This window comes from Labrus bergylta, chromosome 9 (genome assembly GCF_963930695.1).
Source record: "Labrus bergylta chromosome 9, fLabBer1.1, whole genome shotgun sequence".
Classification (NCBI taxonomy): domain Eukaryota; kingdom Metazoa; phylum Chordata; class Actinopteri; order Labriformes; family Labridae; genus Labrus; species Labrus bergylta.
In genome coordinates, this window is record NC_089203.1 from 25560334 (window position 1) to 25577477 (window position 17144).

The 17144-nt window shown below is 44.9% G+C and overlaps 2 protein-coding genes and 1 long non-coding RNA gene across 6 annotated transcripts; 1 reads left to right on the forward strand and 2 right to left on the reverse strand.

The window, feature by feature from the left end:
• Positions 1-617: 617 nt before the first annotated feature.
• tbc1d2 (TBC1 domain family, member 2) lies at positions 618-13362 on the reverse strand. 3 transcript variants are annotated; one of them, XM_065958815.1, is made up of 17 exons: positions 12699-13362; positions 9502-11380; positions 9220-9331; positions 6473-6593; positions 6246-6361; positions 5860-6098; positions 5474-5743; positions 5165-5275; positions 4908-5018; positions 4656-4828; positions 4443-4554; positions 4157-4357; positions 3858-4045; positions 3556-3676; positions 3133-3318; positions 2858-2979; positions 618-2123 (listed from the first exon to the last, which is right to left on the reverse strand). In XM_065958815.1, the coding sequence occupies exons 2-17, from the start codon at positions 11374-11376 to the stop codon at positions 1931-1933; spliced, it is 4251 nt and encodes a 1416-aa protein (XP_065814887.1). In that variant the 5' UTR covers positions 11377-11380; positions 12699-13362; the 3' UTR covers positions 618-1930. The 3 variants fall into 3 exon arrangements, with proteins under 3 accessions (XP_065814887.1, XP_065814886.1, XP_065814888.1); XM_065958814.1 differs by having other exon boundaries at positions 12687-13362; XM_065958816.1 differs by lacking the exon at positions 12699-13362 and adding an exon at positions 12296-12630.
• LOC136179952 (uncharacterized) lies at positions 12676-15975 on the forward strand. 2 transcript variants are annotated; one of them, XR_010666866.1, is made up of 3 exons: positions 12676-12774; positions 13805-14947; positions 14998-15975. It is a non-coding gene; the product is annotated as an uncharacterized lncRNA (long non-coding RNA). The 2 variants fall into 2 exon arrangements; XR_010666865.1 differs by having other exon boundaries at positions 13805-15975.
• On the reverse strand, positions 13487-16808 carry si:ch211-132p1.2 (F2R like thrombin or trypsin receptor 3). Its single transcript, XM_020655509.3, has 2 exons — positions 16315-16808; positions 13487-14864 (listed from the first exon to the last, which is right to left on the reverse strand). The coding sequence occupies exons 1-2, from the start codon at positions 16421-16423 to the stop codon at positions 13822-13824; spliced, it is 1152 nt and encodes a 383-aa protein (XP_020511165.2). The 5' UTR covers positions 16424-16808; the 3' UTR covers positions 13487-13821.
• Between the last annotated feature and the right edge of the window lie 336 nt (positions 16809-17144).

Below are 17144 nucleotides of genomic sequence, written 5' to 3' on the forward strand. Positions count from 1 at the left end.
TTACATATTAAAATAATTAGTAGTTGAAGCCAAAATCTTAAATCTAGGCTCCCTGATGTTCTGCTGAGGATGATGCTAGCTGCAGCTAGCTATGCGATTGCATTAGAGTCATTAGCTCATGTTTAAGTTATGAAATTTGTCCTCTCACATTTTTTGTCACATTATTGATGTTAGCAACAATGTGAAAGTGAAGGAAAACAAACATTTCTTGTTATTCTTATATGTCAATGAATTTATCCATTAGTTAGTTAGCTTGCTAAATTAGCAAGAAGTTGGAAAATATAGCCTGAACATCGAATCAAGAAATAAAAAAACAACAATTTTAACTTATTGAATATTTAATATAAAAGCAGAAAACAACGAGAAAAGAAAATATGAAGCAGCAGTGCACACAGTGTAAAACTTTATCATAAAGGAGAAGCTTTAACAATCTGTCACACACACACACACACACACACACACACACACAGTGCTCACAAACACACACACACACACACACACGAACCTTAATGTAAACATGCATTTAAAGTGACATTTCAGCTCTCCACAAACAAAGCAAGTTAGCTTCTGTTAGTATTAGCATCCAGGCTGTAATATCATCAGCTCTGATATCTGTGTGTGTGTGTGTGTGTGTGTGTGTGTGTGTGTGTGTGTGTGTGTGTGTGTGTGTGTGTGTGTGTGTAGCAAGAGTTTGTGTGTTCGTTACCTGAGAATCACTATTTCATACAGATTAGGAAGCTCCTCTGGCACACAGTCAGTTAAAACAACATGTTTTAAAGATGGCACTAGTAATAGCGACAGGTAGCAGCTGTTTGTGGTTGTCTTCTGTAATGCCCCTTTGGGGTCATAAAGACATCCTTGATCCATAAAACAATACAGTCTCTCATTTTAATGATCGATAGCATCAGAAAGTACTGAAGCTTAAACAAAAACAAAAATAAAACTACATCTATTTCATAAGACAGGTGTGTAGGAGAAGAGTTAATCCATCCAAAATTGCATTAGCAACATTGAGATATGAGCGTTGGAATGCACAAACACACATACCTGTGCGTTTGTGCAGTCTGACACACAAAAATCCCAACATTTCAAATGTTTTTTTGTGCAAGTAAGACTGTGCAGGAATTTGCATGCAGATTTTAATAATTAGACAAAATAAATTACCCAGTATTGGGAGTCTAGGACAATTTTTTTGCTGTGGTATTCAACAGGTATGGATTTTTTTTGTGTGTATTATTGTGTTGAAACCATACACTGAATTGAGCAAATAAATCAAATATGAAATATGAAATATTTCATGTACCTGGGACCTGCAGCTAGGTTTATCGTTTTTTCACATGAATAGTTAGTTTTGGTCATGGATGATTTAATCACACGCGCTGTGATTTAATATTGTTTGAATTGCACAGAAATATTGGCAATGTTGGGCCAACATATTTGTGTCATAAAAATGCAAAAGTTTTGCTTAAGTCTCTTAAAAACAAACAGGGAGCAGAGGAGGACACACTGTCTAAATTGCACAAAAGCATTGGTGTAATGTATTTGTAAAACATTGCAAATTAACTAATTCAGATATAACTGATTCCACCCGACCTAAAAAGCCTCTGTATTTTTCTAATAAGCTCGACGCCCAGAAATGTGGTAAAACTATGATCAATAGTGGAGATGCTTTTGAAAAATAAAGAGGTTAGAACGCAGAAAGGTTTCTAGACCTATGCAAAGCTGACTAAACACTGAAGCTTCCGTTTTAGAGACATGGCAACCCACATGCACGACTATAGGGAGGAGGGGGCGGGGGAGAGACAGCTCTTTCCCCGCCCCCTCAGAGTACATGTCAGAGTATTTTAACCTTATTGTCTGTGGTGAGCAATAGATTTAAGTTCCATATCAGGCACAATCGTCAGCTGATAAAATACAGCATTTATTGAGGTCAGAGTTCCTCGTCCTCGCTGGCAGCGGCGTCGAGCTCTTTATGCACGGCGCTCTCCGTTACAAACTGTCTCTGCTGCTCCTCCAACTCTTGCAGCTCCCCCTGCAGGCGCTCCAGGTGAAATGCTCGCTTGTTCCTCAGCAGGCGGCCAGGGAACGGATTCATGACGCTGAAGGCGATGTTAATTAGCTTCCTACAGGAAAGAACACCCGCAACAGATTTATCCTCGTGATAAGACGAAATCTGACTTTAAACACAACATGTCAGATTTATCCTCATGATAAGACTCTGACTGGGGCGCAGACGGCCTAGCGGTTAGTTTGGGCCTGATGTATGGAGGTTACAGTCGGGTTCCAGCAGGGGGCAGCATTACTAAAGATACAAATTTTAAAAAAAGAATAACAAGACATGCCTCCAGATTTCCAGGTGAGACAGGTGAGTGTGTACCTGCTGTCAGAGTGAGACTGGTGAGTGTGTACCTGCTGTCAGAGTGAGACAGGTGAGTGTGTACCTGCTGTCAGAGTGAGACAGGTGAGTGTGTACCTGCTGTCAGAGTGAGACTGGTGAGTGTATACCTGCTGTCAGAGTGAGACAGGTGAGTGTGTACCTGCTGTCAGAGTGAGACTGGTGAGTGTATACCTGCTGTCAGAGTGAGACAGGTGAGTGTGTACCTGCTGTCAGAGTGAGACTGGTGAGTGTATACCTGCTGTCAGAGTGAGACAGGTGAGTGTGTACCTGCTGTCAGAGTGAGACAGGTGAGTGTGTACCTGCTGTCAGAGTGAGACTGGTGAGTGTATACCTGCTGTCAGAGTGAGACAGGTGAGTGTGTACCTGCTGTCAGAGTGAGACAGGTGAGTGTATACCTGCTGTCAGAGTGAGACAGGTGAGTGTGTACCTGCTGTCAGAGTGAGACAGGTGAGTGTGTACCTGCTGTCAGAGATGGTCTTGGTAAAGAAGCGCAGGTATTGGTAGATCTCCACACTGTCACAGATCTTCAGGATGTCATCCTCTTTATATTTGAAGATAGCCAGAGCGTACCTGAAGATCACCTGCAAAACCACACAGGTGATATTTCAGCATGGTCATCAAATAAAAATGAAAAACAAAATGATTACACTCTGTGGTCTTGTGTCTGTGATAGCGTATCTGTGGTTGTGACCCCGTGGTTGTGTATCTGTGGTCGTCTAATTGCAGTTGTGTACCTTGGTGCCCTCGTACAGGAAGGCGTCCCACAGCGGCAGCAGGATGTCGCTTGGCAGACTCTCCACAAAAACCACAAGGAACCAGTTAAAGGTCATCAGAGACACGTCTATGCTGTAATCCTCGAAATGAGCCGCCAGCCGTGGTAGCTTCTCCAACAAAAGGTCCTTCAACACGCGCTGGTCAGCCTGAACACACACAGACAAACACAGACACAAACACACACTTTTTTTTTTAAAGATATATTTATGGGCATTTTTAGGACAGTGGATAGAGTTGGAAACCAGGGAGAGAGATGTTGTCATGGAATGCCTCTTGTCCAATCAGAATACTGGGTTGAAACTGACTATTGTACAAAACTCTATCATCTTTACACATGACTGAAACACATGTAAACAGGTCAGCAGGTGAATGTGCCATCTGACCTGAGAGGCCACCAGGTTCTTGGTGTAGTAGTCCTGAGGCATGATGGTTTCAACCACTGCCACCAGACACCAGAAGGCGTCCTCTTCACTCTGAAGCACCAGCAGAGCGATGGCTGCCAACCTGAGGGACACACAGGTAACCGTGTGACACGTCATGTGACATATCACACCAATTGTACATACATTTCTAGTCTTGGTGGTTCTCATCTAATGTCCTGATTTTGGATGATACAAGCAAGGGTGTACAGGTATGGACTGAATTACATGGGTGTGAGTGGGGGGAGGGGAGGGAGGGTTGTCACCTGTTGAGTCCCTGGCAGTAGCCAATGGCCGGGTTCTGCCAGGAGAAGGCCAGTAGAATGTGGCGGAGCTGCTGGAGGGCGGGGCTTGAGGGTGAGGAGAAGTGGTTGTTGGTTGTTAGGGTGCGGTGGAGGTCCAGCTGGATCTGCCTGCAGGCCGGGTGAGGGGACATCCGACTCTTCTCACACAGCTGAAACACAAGATCACTCACATGTGGTCTAGTTTGAACATGCTTTCTAATTTGGGGAGGAGTTTACGCTTCACTAACATTTAAGGGATCAGGTGTAGATCAGTTGTGTACCTGTTGGTAGCGCTGTGGATGATGCTCTCTAATGTTTCTGGTTCTGGCTTGGACCAACCAGCGCCACACCTGCTGTCTGTACACCTGAGGGATGCCGGCTCGCAGCAGACCTTTGAGCTCAGGAGAAGGGAAGAGGTCATTGTCCAATCTGCCGGCTAGGAACTGAGCCCAGCGAGCCAGCAGAGGGCGCTCCACTCCCTCCTTCAGATAAACCCAGAGAGAGAGGGTTTAACCAAAGAACTTGCATAACACGATGATATATGAGTGAGGAGAGCGTGTGTGTCACCTGGTGCATCAGGTTGTTTGAGCGGATCTCCAGCGCCTGGATCTTGGCAAGCAACTTCATGTCCTCCACCTCGTAGTCGGGGATGATCTTGAAGCCATACTCATCGTGGTCTCTGGGGAAAACAGAACCGGTCAGTCAGGTGTTCCCGATGACCCCCTACCCCACCCCCCCCCCCCCCCCCCCCCCCCCCCCCGATGAGACTGTCTTTCTTACCTGGCCAGACTGGGCTCCCTGACGCTCATCACCTCTCCCTTCAGAGCTTCCTCGATCATCTTCTGGACGGCCTCCCGCTGTACCGGATCCAAAGATTTCACCTCCTGCAGCTGCCGCAGGACGTTCAGGTACCTGCTCTCCACCTGACAGTTACCTGCCTCCAGGAGTGCACACTGTGGCCAATCAGAGCACAGGAAACAGATTAACCTGAGGAAACATCTAGGAAATAGAACAGGTCCCAGTGTGACCCACCTTCACCATCAGAGTCTTCTCCTGCTCCGAGCTCGTCCTCCACAGACGGGTAAGCTGCTGGATTTCAGAGTTCAGGAAACGATTCTGAGTCTGATATGCCTCCAGGTCGTCCTGAACACACAGAGAGACAGGTAAACACTTGAACAGGTAAACAACTGAACACACAGTAAGACAGGTCTGTGTGTGTGTGTGAGTGTGTGTATGTGTGTGTTGGGCGTGCTGGGATTGTGTGGGGTGAAGCGGTGTTCTGGTCTCACCTTCAGATTCTCAATCTGCTGTTTGAGGGTCTGAAAATCCAAATCCTCTTCACAGGACGGAGGTGGGTCCAACATGCAGTCGGTCAGCTTATCGGACAGTTTAATGATCACCTGAAGGCAAACAACAAAGACAGATTCCTCGACCAATCAACATCTGATTACGCAGTTACAGTTGAGACAGAAACACTCCAATGAAGGTGTAAACAGTAATAATTGTTACGGGAAAATTGCTGCATAGACAATACATGGAACAAATTGGTGTGTGGGGTCACCTGTGCTCTTTAGGTGTGTTCCTCAGGTGTGACTCACCTCCTTCCCGGCTGTGTTTTTCTCCTCCAGCAGCCTGATGTGCTCCTGCAGCTCAACCACCTGAGCCTTACTCTGAGCCTCACTCCTCTGCGCTAACTCCGCCTCCTCCCTTGCCTTCTCCAGCTGGGCCCGCAGCTCAGCCACTTGACGCTCACGGTGACGCAGCAGCTCCAGACGCTCCTGCTCACCTGTTGCCGCCAAAAACTCTGCACATGTGCGCTTCTCTAGTTGAGATGCCTCCAGAGCTTTGTGCAGGATCCAGACCAGCTCCTGAAGAAGTAGATAGAAAACCTCAGAGCTGTCAGTTTTTTTATTTATTATTCTGATCATTGTTATTATTTCAGAGTATTTTTATTTATTTTTGATAAAAAGAAAAGGTGTGTCACCTTCTGAGCTTTCACCTCCTCCATCAGCATCTGTTTCTCCTGCAGGAAGCGACTCATTCGATCTGACATAACTGTGTCTTTGAGGAGGACCATCATGGAGGATGAACTGCGAGTATTTCTCCTCCTGCTCCGGCTCTCCGCTCTGTGCATCACAGGGGATACCTGACCTGTTGGCTCTGCCAATGAAAGAGCAGGGGGTGGAGTCTGAGGCTCACTGGGGGTCCTTGAGGCTGCAGGGACTGAGAAAGGACAAGAAGGTTAAAACTTTAAATACATGATAAGTATTAAATCCATGTGTGAAACACTTTAGGACTTTAGTAGCTGTACTCTTTGTTTTACCCGTACTCTTTTTTTAACCAACTCTTTGTTTTACCTGTGCTCCTTACCTGTTTTGGTGGTGGTGTTTGAGGAGCTAAGGTGAGTATATGATGGAGTCTCTACATGAAACATACTCTGACTCCCATCCTGAGATGACCTCTTACGCAGGCTGTGGAACGAGTTACTGCAACAACAAAAAAACACAGGTTTATATTGTACATATAGAATCAAGACATGAAGCACCTGGGCCGATGGGAAACGTAGTCTTGACAACCTCTGTATTTCAGTTACTCACTGGATCCTGATGAGCGGGTGTTTGATTGACATTCTGGTGAAAGGCGTTTGTTGTGATGATGCGTTCACTGCGTCCTCCCCGACCAGACCCACCGGGCTCTTCAACACGGGCAGGAAGTCATCTACGAGAACAGGAAACAGAATTCAGATTAAAAAACGAATTGAAAAAGGACATAAAACTGGATTCCACACAGAACAAACTGCATTCAAACATCTTAGAAGCTGACACTCACAAAGTATTTTTAATAAATCTTCAAGGAACTAAAATAAAAACTTTCTGAGCCTGTTTGTTGTGAAATCCAGATCAGCTTAAATCTGAAATCTTTTAATCCTTCACAGTCTCACAGCTTTAACCTTCTGGGTCCAGTAAGTGAATCAGCCAGAATGGAGTTTCTACATGCCTGTGTTTGAGACCAGAATGAACACATTTTCCACATGAAAACTGTTATTTAACATCCTGAACTTCCTCCTAGCAAAAAGGAGGCACCTCAGGGCACGCCAACTTCCTAGATGTCACCTCACATCAGGTGTGTCAAACTTTAATGAAAATGAAACAAAAAGACATTTCAGAGTTCAGGAGTGAAAATATAAAGACCAGCTAGACCACCATCAGTCCAGTAGGACCATATGACCTGTTAGACCATCAAACAAGTTAGACCGTAGACTATCATCAGACCAGTTAGACCAGTTAATGTGTCTGTGTGTGTGTGTGTGAACTAGAAAACAATCAATAAAAGGACATGCCACGGATGCCAGGGAGAATAGTGTTTTTCTTTCTTTCACTCTGTCTATTTATTAAATTCTCTCTCTTCCTCTGTCTGTCTGTCTGTCTGTCTAGGTCTGCATGTCTCTCTTATTTAACCAGCCAATCAGAAACAGAGTAGAGTGGGACCTTGTATATTAATTATTTTATAGGCTTTTTATGTAATCATGTTCGTTTTCTACAATTCTACAATTCACTTAGCAGACGCTTTTATCCAAAGCGACGTACATCAGAGAGTAAGAACAACACAAGCAAGGATCTAAAAAAAAGGGAACAATGTCAGTAAGAGCAAACGATCAGCTCTGAGTCTGATTGGACACACAGGTGCTGACAGGAAGTGACCAGAGGCAAAGCACAACATTGAGGGCAGTTCTTGAGAGCTCTAATCAGTATAGAAACCATCTTATAAGTCGTCGTTATCAAACAAAAACCATCGTCATTACCATCATCATCATCATCATCAGTAATATGGAGACCATCATCATTAAGTTAGTAGGTATTCATGAAAGAGCCGGGTCTTTAGCTTTTTCTTAAAGGTGCAGAGGGACTCTGCAGATCCAATGGAGTTTGGAAGTTCATTCCACCACCGGGGGGCGACAGAGGAGAAGAGTCTAGTCAGAGACTTAGGACCCTGTTGTGAAGGTCGGATCAGACGCCTTTCATTGGCAGAGCGTAGTGGGCGGGAGGGAGTGTAGAGACCTGGATCAGAGCGTTAAAGTAAGGAGGAGACGTTTTTGTCGCTGTTTTGAAAGCGAGCAGCAGAGTTTTAAATTTGATGCGAGCAGTAACTGGGAGCCAGTGTAAGGAGATGAACAGCGAAGTGACATGTGCTCTTTTAGGAAGGTTGAAGACCAGTCGTGCTGCTGCATTTTGTATCATCTGCAGGGGTTTGATAGTGCATGTAGGAAGACCTGCCAGTAGAGAGTTGCAATAGTCGATGCGTGATATCACAAGAGCCTGTACCAGGAGCTGTGTAGCATGTTCTGACAGGTAAGTTCTGATCTTCCTGATGTTGTACAGGGCAAATCGACATGACCGGGCAATCGAGGCTACTTGAACCTTAAAAGTTAGCTGGTCATCAATCATGACACCCAGGTTCTGGTGCAGACTTTGTGGGCATGAGTTTGATCTTTCCAAGTTGGATATTGATGTGTGGTTGCATAGAGGGACTGGCTGGGATGACAAGGAGCTCAGTCTTTGAAAGATTGAGTTGAAGGTGGCGTTCATTCATCCATTTAGAGATATCAGCAAGGCATGATGAGATTCTTGCAGAGACTGTAACATTGTCTGGCGGGAATGACAGGAAGAGCTGGGTATCGTCAGCATAGCAGTGGTATGAGAAGCCATGAGAGCAGATTATTGAACCAAGTGAGCTTGTGTTTATGAAGAAGAGAAGGGGACCAAGCACTGACCCTTGAGGTACCCCTGTGGATAAGCTGTGCGCTTTGGACACTTCTCCCTTCCACGACACTCTGTAGGATCGCCCAGAGAGGTAGGACACAAACCAGCAGAGGGCAGATCCAGAGATGCCAAGTTCAGAGAGTGTGGATAGGAGGATTTGATGGTTGGCTGTGTCAAAGGCAGACAGGTCTAGCAGTAATAGAACTGAGGACTGACCCGCAGCTCTGGCAGCTCGTAGCGATTCTGTTACTGACAGTAATGCAGTTTCAGTACCCACTGATTTGGGTCAAATAGATCAACTGCCTCTCCTGTTGATGTTCAGAGAATGAAATGAGAATGAATGAAAGAATGAAAGTGCTCAGTCCAAACAAAGCCTGACAACAACCCACTATCAATATCTACTCAAAGTAAGTTTCCATTCATCCACCTAGCTGACAAGACCTTCCTAGTTTTCAGATCAGAGCTTGTTCTGCTGGCAGTTTCGGATTCAGACTCTTTTAAACTTGCCTCACCTGATGGAATGCTATTTTAGTAGTCTGTTTCTATTATATATTTCTATTTTTTTTTGTTTGTTTGTTACTCACCTTCAATTTTGTTGTTGTTTGTGGGGTCAGGACATATGGACATCTGTCTGTGCTGCCAACGTTTCACCTGCAGCTGCTGGAGCCAATAGAGCATGAGATCCTGGGTGACAGCCTGAGGGGAAGAGATGTTAATCTTGATCGTTAATGCATCACCAGGTGAGCATAACAAGTGTCAATGAGGCATAACTAGTTGGTTTGTTACATTAATATTTCGCCAACTTCCCTGAACTTTTTTTACCAGACTATGCAGAAACATCTACGGAGTGCATCAGGGACACCAACCTTGAGTATGAAGGTGCGTTCAGGTGTCCTGATGTGGAAGGTGCCTCTCTCTGCATTCAAAGGGTAGGTGAAGGTGGCACTGGAAAGGTCCACCTGACCTAGTGGCATCACATCCTGCCGAGTGCAGAAGTAGAACAACTGGTTCTTCTTCTCCTCGTAGGTGAACCAGCGCTGCTTCCAGGCCCTCAGAGGCCCTCCTTGCTTTTCCAGAAAGCCGCACAGTTTTGGCTCACCTGAAGAAGAAGCAGGAGTGCCGGGCTGCACCTGCTCACAGAACACCTCAATGGTGAGCGGTGGAGCTGGGGGAGCCAGGGTTGATACGTTGGTTGCATTAACAGTGGAAAGAGATGGCAGGGGGCTCTGCTGATCTGCAGGAGAAGGTGGTGCCTGCTCAGTGCTCTGGTGAGGAGGAGGAGGAGGAAGTGGTCTCTTATCAGTATTCAGGAGAGGTTGAGGAGGAATCTGCTCAGAGTTCAGGTGAGTAGGAGGGGGAGTCTGCTCAGTGCTCAGGTGAGGAGGAGTCTGCTCAGTGTTTAGGTGAGGAGGAGGAGTCTGCTCAGTGTTTAGGTGAGGAGGAGGATGCTCAGTGCTCGGAGGAGGAGGCGTCTGCTTAGTGCTTGGAGGAGGAGGAGTCTGCTCAGTGTTTAGGTGAGGAGGAGGAGTCTGCTCAGTGCTTGGAGGAGGAGGAGGAGTCTGCTCAGTGTTTAGGTGAGGAGGAGGATGCTCAGTGCTCGGAGGAGGAAGCGTCTGCTCAGTGCTTGGAGGAGGAGGAGTCTGCTCAGTGTTTAGGTGAGGAGGAGGAGTCTGCTCAGGGCTCGGAGGAGGAGGAGTCTGCTCAGTGTTTAGGTGAGGAGGAGGAGTCTGCTCAGTGCTTGGAGGAGGAGGAGTCTGCTCAGTGTTTAGGTGAGGAGGAGGATGCTCAGTGCTCGGAGGAGGAGGAGGATGCTCAGTGCTCGGAGGAGGAGGCGTCTGCTCAGTGCTTGGAGGAGGAGGAGTCTGCTCAGTGTTTAGGTGAGGAGGAGGAGTCTGCTCAGGGCTCGGAGGAGGAGGATGCTCAGGGCTCGGAGGAGGAGGAGGAGTCTGCTCAATGCTTGGAGGAGGAGGAGTCAGCTCAGTGCTCGGAGGAGGAGGAGTCTGCTCAGTGCTCGGAGGAGGAGGAGTCTGCTCAGTGTCCAGGTAAGGAGGGGGAGGAGTTTTTTCTGTGCTCAGGTGAGGAGGAGTCAGCTCAGCGTTCAATTGAGGAGGAGTCTTCTCAGGCTTCAGGTGATGAGGGGGAGGAGTCAGCTCAGTGTTCAATTGAGGAGGAGGAGTCTTCTCAGTGCTCGGAGGAGGAGGAGTCTTCTCAGTGCTTAGGTGAGGAGGAGGAGTTTTTTCTGTGCTCAGGTGAGGAGGAGTCAGCTCAGCGTTCAGGTGAGGAGGAGGATGCTCAGTGTTCAGCTCGTGTCTTAAGGTTGAGGTAAAAATAGGCAAATGCTTTGATGATGGGGGCTTGTCCCTTTTTGATGGACGGGTAGTGTCTTCATCAGGTCTCTGGATCTGGTTCTGCTGGGATTCCTCTGGTTTCAGTTCTCGTTTGGGACAGGAGGGGGGTCCTGGTTTCTCTTGATCTGTACAAAAAAGATCTTCGTTTGGTTGATCTTGTTTAGCTGTAGATTCTGGTCCCCGTTGATCAGGATCCTGTTTGATAAAGTCTTTGGAGAATGTAAGTTGGTCTGGATTCTGCGCTGACCCCTGGTTCTCTTCAGGACTCTGGCGTACACTGGAATCAATCTGACCGGTCTTTCGGTTTTCTTCTGAGGTTTCTGCCAACTCCGACCCCCAGGCAGGAAGTTTGTGAGACGAGGCAGCTCTGGGATTTCCTGCTGATCCCTCCATCCTTCTAAAAACAGAGAGAGAGAATAGGAAATGTTTCAGACTGCAGCTGCAGAAGCACCTTTATTGTATTTCGATTAAATATCTTCGTTGGGGTGTGGATCAGGTTTGAATAAGTGAATAAATAAATACAGATGTAAATGTATTTTTTTTAAATGTATTTTTTTTAAACCTGGATGGTGGAAGATTTCTCACATGTGTTATAAATCTGGAAATGTTTTAGATGAGATGCAACATTTTCAGAACCTTTCCATTCTCCTGATGCTGTTTAATATTCCAAACTTTGGATTCATATTTTGCACATCGAGCCCTGCTCCTGTGTGGTAACAGCTGATGATGATTTACTCTGTTCTGTTCCTGTTTTTTTAGTTTCCTGTTGTATATCAGTGACTCTTGAAAAACTGGAATTACATTTGATTGGAACATGAAGACATGAAACAGTGACCGTAATGGTTTTGTTACACAGTCCTTTATTGTGCAAAATAAAAAAAAACTTTATAAATAATTGGATTTCTTCCACGACCATTTTAGTTATTGTATGTTGTCAGTAAAACTCTATATCCTCAACAAAATCTTTTTTTATCCTCCACTAACATTTAATGAAACAAAATATTTAATATTGTTTAATCAATTCATGCATTTCTATATTGCTATTTTTTTAAAACGAGTCTAAAAAATATTTTAGAACAAGTATCTAATGTTCACTCAACTGAATGTTTAGAGAAAATGTTTCTACTGTAATAACCCATAATGACAGGATGTTACCACCCCCACACACATAATCACACACACACACACACATAAACACACACACACACACGAACACACACGTACACACAAACACACACACGCACACACACTTTTGTTGGATCAGACTCCGACTGAAACAATAGATTATTCCAGTATGAGACCGGTCAGATACCAGTGTGCAGATGCCTGTTCCTGAATGAGTCTAGTTGGTTGGTTCTGTTGGATGTTTCTGCCTGTTAGGGAAGTTTTTCAGTCTCATGGTGGATTCAATTTGGATCTCTGTGAATAAAAGAACAGAGAGAACCCTCTACACCTGAACTCTATGGAGAGTGTCTGAAGATAACTTTTGTTTTGATAAATAAATATGAATTGATGACATCAGTATGAAGAGAGAATCCATCTTTTATAGGAAGAAATTAAAAACGGTTCTATTGGTTGTTATTCTTTGATAAAGAATAATTATACAGAGAAAAATGAACACTATAAATCTTTAAATCATCACACACACACACACACACACTGCTGTTGTAACTCAACATGTCGGGAACTGTACAGAAACACACCTGAGGGTTTACCTGAAGGGGAGGTGGCTTGAACACACCTTGCTGGATCCTGTTTTATTGACAGCTGCAGCAGAAAACAAACTTAAGAGTAAGTCTCTGTTGTTGTTGCTGTTGTTTATTTCTTCTTCACATGTTACTATTTACATCTTCTTCAAGTCCTCTTGTTACTGATCTTCTTCTTCTTCTTTGTTTTTCTTCTTTAATCTGGGTTTCTGTTGTTTTTCTCTTCTTGATCTTTCACTCCAGCCGGCTGCATTCTTTCTGCTCAACTTGTCCCTTAAACAGCCACTTCCTCTCCTTTGTTTCAAAGTAAGAGCAAATTCCATTGACTTCTTTTTCTGACTTTTCAAAATAAAATCTCATTATTCCAATTATTACATTAGTTGTGATTTCCTGTGGGAGAAAAATCTTCAGATGTCTTAAAATGAAATCATTATATTTACTTACTAATTGAAAAGTTATTGACAATATTTGATCTGTTTCAGTTACCTTAATGGAAGATTTCTCTTTCAGAGACCTCTAAGAGGACTTTTCATACCGAATGCTTTTTATAGTTAATCAGTGTGAAACCACACTCTTCATCTCTTCACACTTGCCATCTCACTCCACACTCCTCATCATCTCACTCTTCATCACACTCGTCATCTCACTCTTCATCCCACTCTTTATCAGACTCTTCATCTCAAGACCTTCATCTAAGACCCTTCTTCCAACTTGTTGTCTCACTCTTTATCACACTCTTCATCTCATTCTTTATCACACTCTTTATCTCACTCTGCATCTTATACATCTCACGGAAACAGGAGGTAAAACATTTTTATTTTAAAATCTGTTCAAACGGAGAAGGACTCATCAGAGTCTACAGATCTTAACTATGTTTATAATGATCATTTCTGTATTTTACTTTGAATCTTTGAGTCTTTTTTTTACAGAACAGCAGAATAACTTTTGAGTGAATATTTGTTTTAAATTTAAATGTGAATAAACTGAAGTTATAATAAAATTATTAAATCAATCAAGTGATCAGATACCAATTCTTCCTGCATATAAACACATATACAGGAAGTCCAACAGCTGTGACGTCATGTTGTGATGTGATCAGTTTGATGTGTCGGCAGGTAACAGTGGGCCCTTCTCAGACGTCGCTCCGGCTGGACCTGGACAAAAGGGTGACCTTTGACCTCAGGCCTGATGATGAAGATGATGAAGAGTATGACACATGGTTTGATGATTTAGTGTTTTTGCGGCAGCACAGCACATCCCTCGCCTTTTCCCTGAACTCCACAGACACAAAGTAGAATATGAAGGGGTCGATGCAGCTGTTGAAGGTGCTAATAGCTAAGCTAACCATGTAGGGAACATAGATGTCCTCTCCGTCTCCGTCAAATGAGGTGTTGGCATACGTTAGGAGCAGGAGGAGGTTGCTGGGCAACAGACACACAATGAAGACCAACAGAACCAGCACTGTCACTCGCACCGCATGACCATAGCGCTTCCCCTCAGCCATCAGGGTGCGCAGCACAGCGGCGTGGCAGAACACCACAACCAGGAATGGCAGCAGGAAGCAGACCGTGAATAAGGTGGCGAAGTACGGCAGGAAGTAGTTCTCCTGCTCCTCTTCTGGCAGCGCGTCATGGCAGGTGGTGATCCTTGGCTCATCCAGGACGTAGGTCTGCTGGGACAACAGCAGGGGGAGCATGGCCCCCAGGACCGCCAACCACACAGCTGCTGTCATGTACAGAGACGTGCGTCGGCTGCGCAGAGTCTTGGCGCCAAACGGGTGAACCAAAGCGATATAGCGGTCCAGAGCCACCAGGGCCAGACACAGCACGGATCCGTACATATTCCCATAAAACATCGCCATGACAATTCGACAGGACGCCTCACCCAGCTCCCAATGATTCCCCCGGAAGTGGTACACGATCCGAAACGGCAGAGCAAGCAACAGCAGGCAGTCTGCCACCGTCAGGTTGATGAGCAGCGTGGTGGATGGCTGCGGTTTGGTCCTGAAGACCAGGACCCAGAGAGCCAGCAGGTTGGAAGGCAGACCCACACTGAAGGCCAGCAGGTACAGCATCGGCAGGTACAGGACTGTGATTGGAGCCCGGATCTCCTTTAACTGCTTCTCATTGAGGGTGGTGAAGTTACAGGATCTCTTCAACTGGAATGCCCGCAGACCTGCACAGACCACAACACAAGTCAGTCAAGACCTGCACAGACCACAACACAAGTCAGTCAAGACCTGCACAGACCACAACACAGTCAGTCAAGACTTGCACAGACCACGTCAGTCAAGAACTGCACAGACCAGGTCAGTCAAGACCTGCACAGACCACGTCAGTCAAGACCTGCACAGACCACGTCAGTCAAGACCTGCACAGATCACAACACAAGTCAGTCAAGACCTGCACAGATCACAACACAGCCAGTCAAGACCTGCACAGACCACAACACAAGTCAGTCAAGACCTGCACAGACCACGTCAGTCAAGACCTGCACAGACCACAACACAAGTCAGTCAAGACCTGCACAGACCACAACACAAGTCAGTCAAGACCTGCACAGATCACGTCAGTCAAGACCTGCACAGACCACAACACAAGTCAGTCAAGACCTGCACAGACCACAACACAAGTCAGTCAAGACCTGCACAGATCACGTCAGTCAAGACCTGCACAGACCACAACACAAGTCAGTCCAGACCTGCACAGAGTACAACAGTAATATACTACAGTCGTGCATTTCAGTGACTTTGGTTTGTAACAGAAGTCAACACAGGCTCTACACATCACATCCTTAGATATCTGTTTGATTTGTCCCACCTGGCATAATGTGAATCTCATTCCTGGACAGTGAAAGTCCAGGGTGGCCTTGGCCGTCTGAGTGGCTCTTATCTGATAAACATGGTGCCAATATCTTTCAAGTCAATGCTAACCATCTTTCGGCAAAGCTTAACTAAATTTCCCAGCCTCTTCTGTTAGCAATGCACTGACAGATCATTGTAAAAGTTTCAATTAACTCAATAAAAGACAAAAAAAATATATTTTTAAATAGATTTGTCTACATTAAAACCCTTCAACTTTCTTAAGAGGTTCTAATAAAAGTTACTGGGTACACTGCGGCTGTGTGTTATAATAATATTTAGAAAGCATCAGGATGTTTAGATCATTACGAACAAGCAAATGTTTTTCCTAACCTTGTGAGGACACTAATTGTAAAGTGTCCTGGCTTTGTGAAAATGATCCTCTCTCTATTAAAATACCAAAATGCCTTCAGTTTGTCAAAACTTCCTCTTTGTCTCCTCTCTTTATTACATGTCCTCATTTTGTTAAAATACCAGCTTGGTCTTCTCACGGATAGAGAAACACACACACACACACACACACACACACACACACACACACACACACACACACACACACACACACACACATGGTTAACGTGAGAGTGAAATGTTGGAACAGTCTGATCTCTTGTAGTTGTAAACTGTTAGTGTCTGTAAGATAACATCCAACAACATGAAAAAACACGTCCTGATGTAAAACAGAGGCTGATGAGGTAGACCTGTCCCTACCTGTCTATTTGTGCTGTGTAAGAAAAGGAAAAGAAGAAGAAGAAGAAGACTCACGGACGGCCATGCTGGAGCATTCATCTGCAGGGCGAGCAGACGGAGAGTCACTGCAGACGGACATCAGTAAAGTGACAAAGAGCATGACCCCCAAAAACATCCTCATCATCCTCGTTTCCTTCAACTCAAATTCTTCTTTTGTTTTCTTTCAGTTGTATGAAGTTTCTCACCCCCCTCTCTCTCTTTCTCTGTTCACTGTCTGCCAGCAGCAGCTGCCTCCTTCCCTTTCCTGTCACAGTTCTGTGGTTTATCACTACAACACTACTTTCTAGCACCGTGATAGTTAGTAGGCTAGTAGTAATAGTGTTGGTGGTATGAGCTCTCAGCAGTCTGTTTTCTCAGAGCTGCCGGAGGTGACTCGGCTGCTGATGGAATCCAGATGTGTGTGTGTGTTTGAGAGTCTTGCATGTCTATCTTTGTGAGGACCAGAGTCAGCTTTTACTTTTCACATAAAAAAAAAAAAAATGCAGTGTCCATTAAGTTGGTTAACTGTGAACTAATTCCAAATAGCCATTCTTTGAAAATGACTTGTACACACGAACAGATTACAGAGATGTGTGTTGGTCCCACCCAAATGACGAGCTCCTTCCTGCAGAATCCTGCAAATTAGGTTCAGCTGTTAGTTGCCATAGCGATCTAATGTGTCAGAAGAGAAACACTGACTCGATTCTATTCATCAAGTTTTATTGCCATTAATGTTACATGAACGATGTTGCCAAAGTATTGCATTACAAAGCAAAACAGTGATCAATGATGTTGCATAAGTGATAGGGATAATTATATCAAATAAAAAACAATCTAAAAATTGAAGGACCTATACAACAACAAAT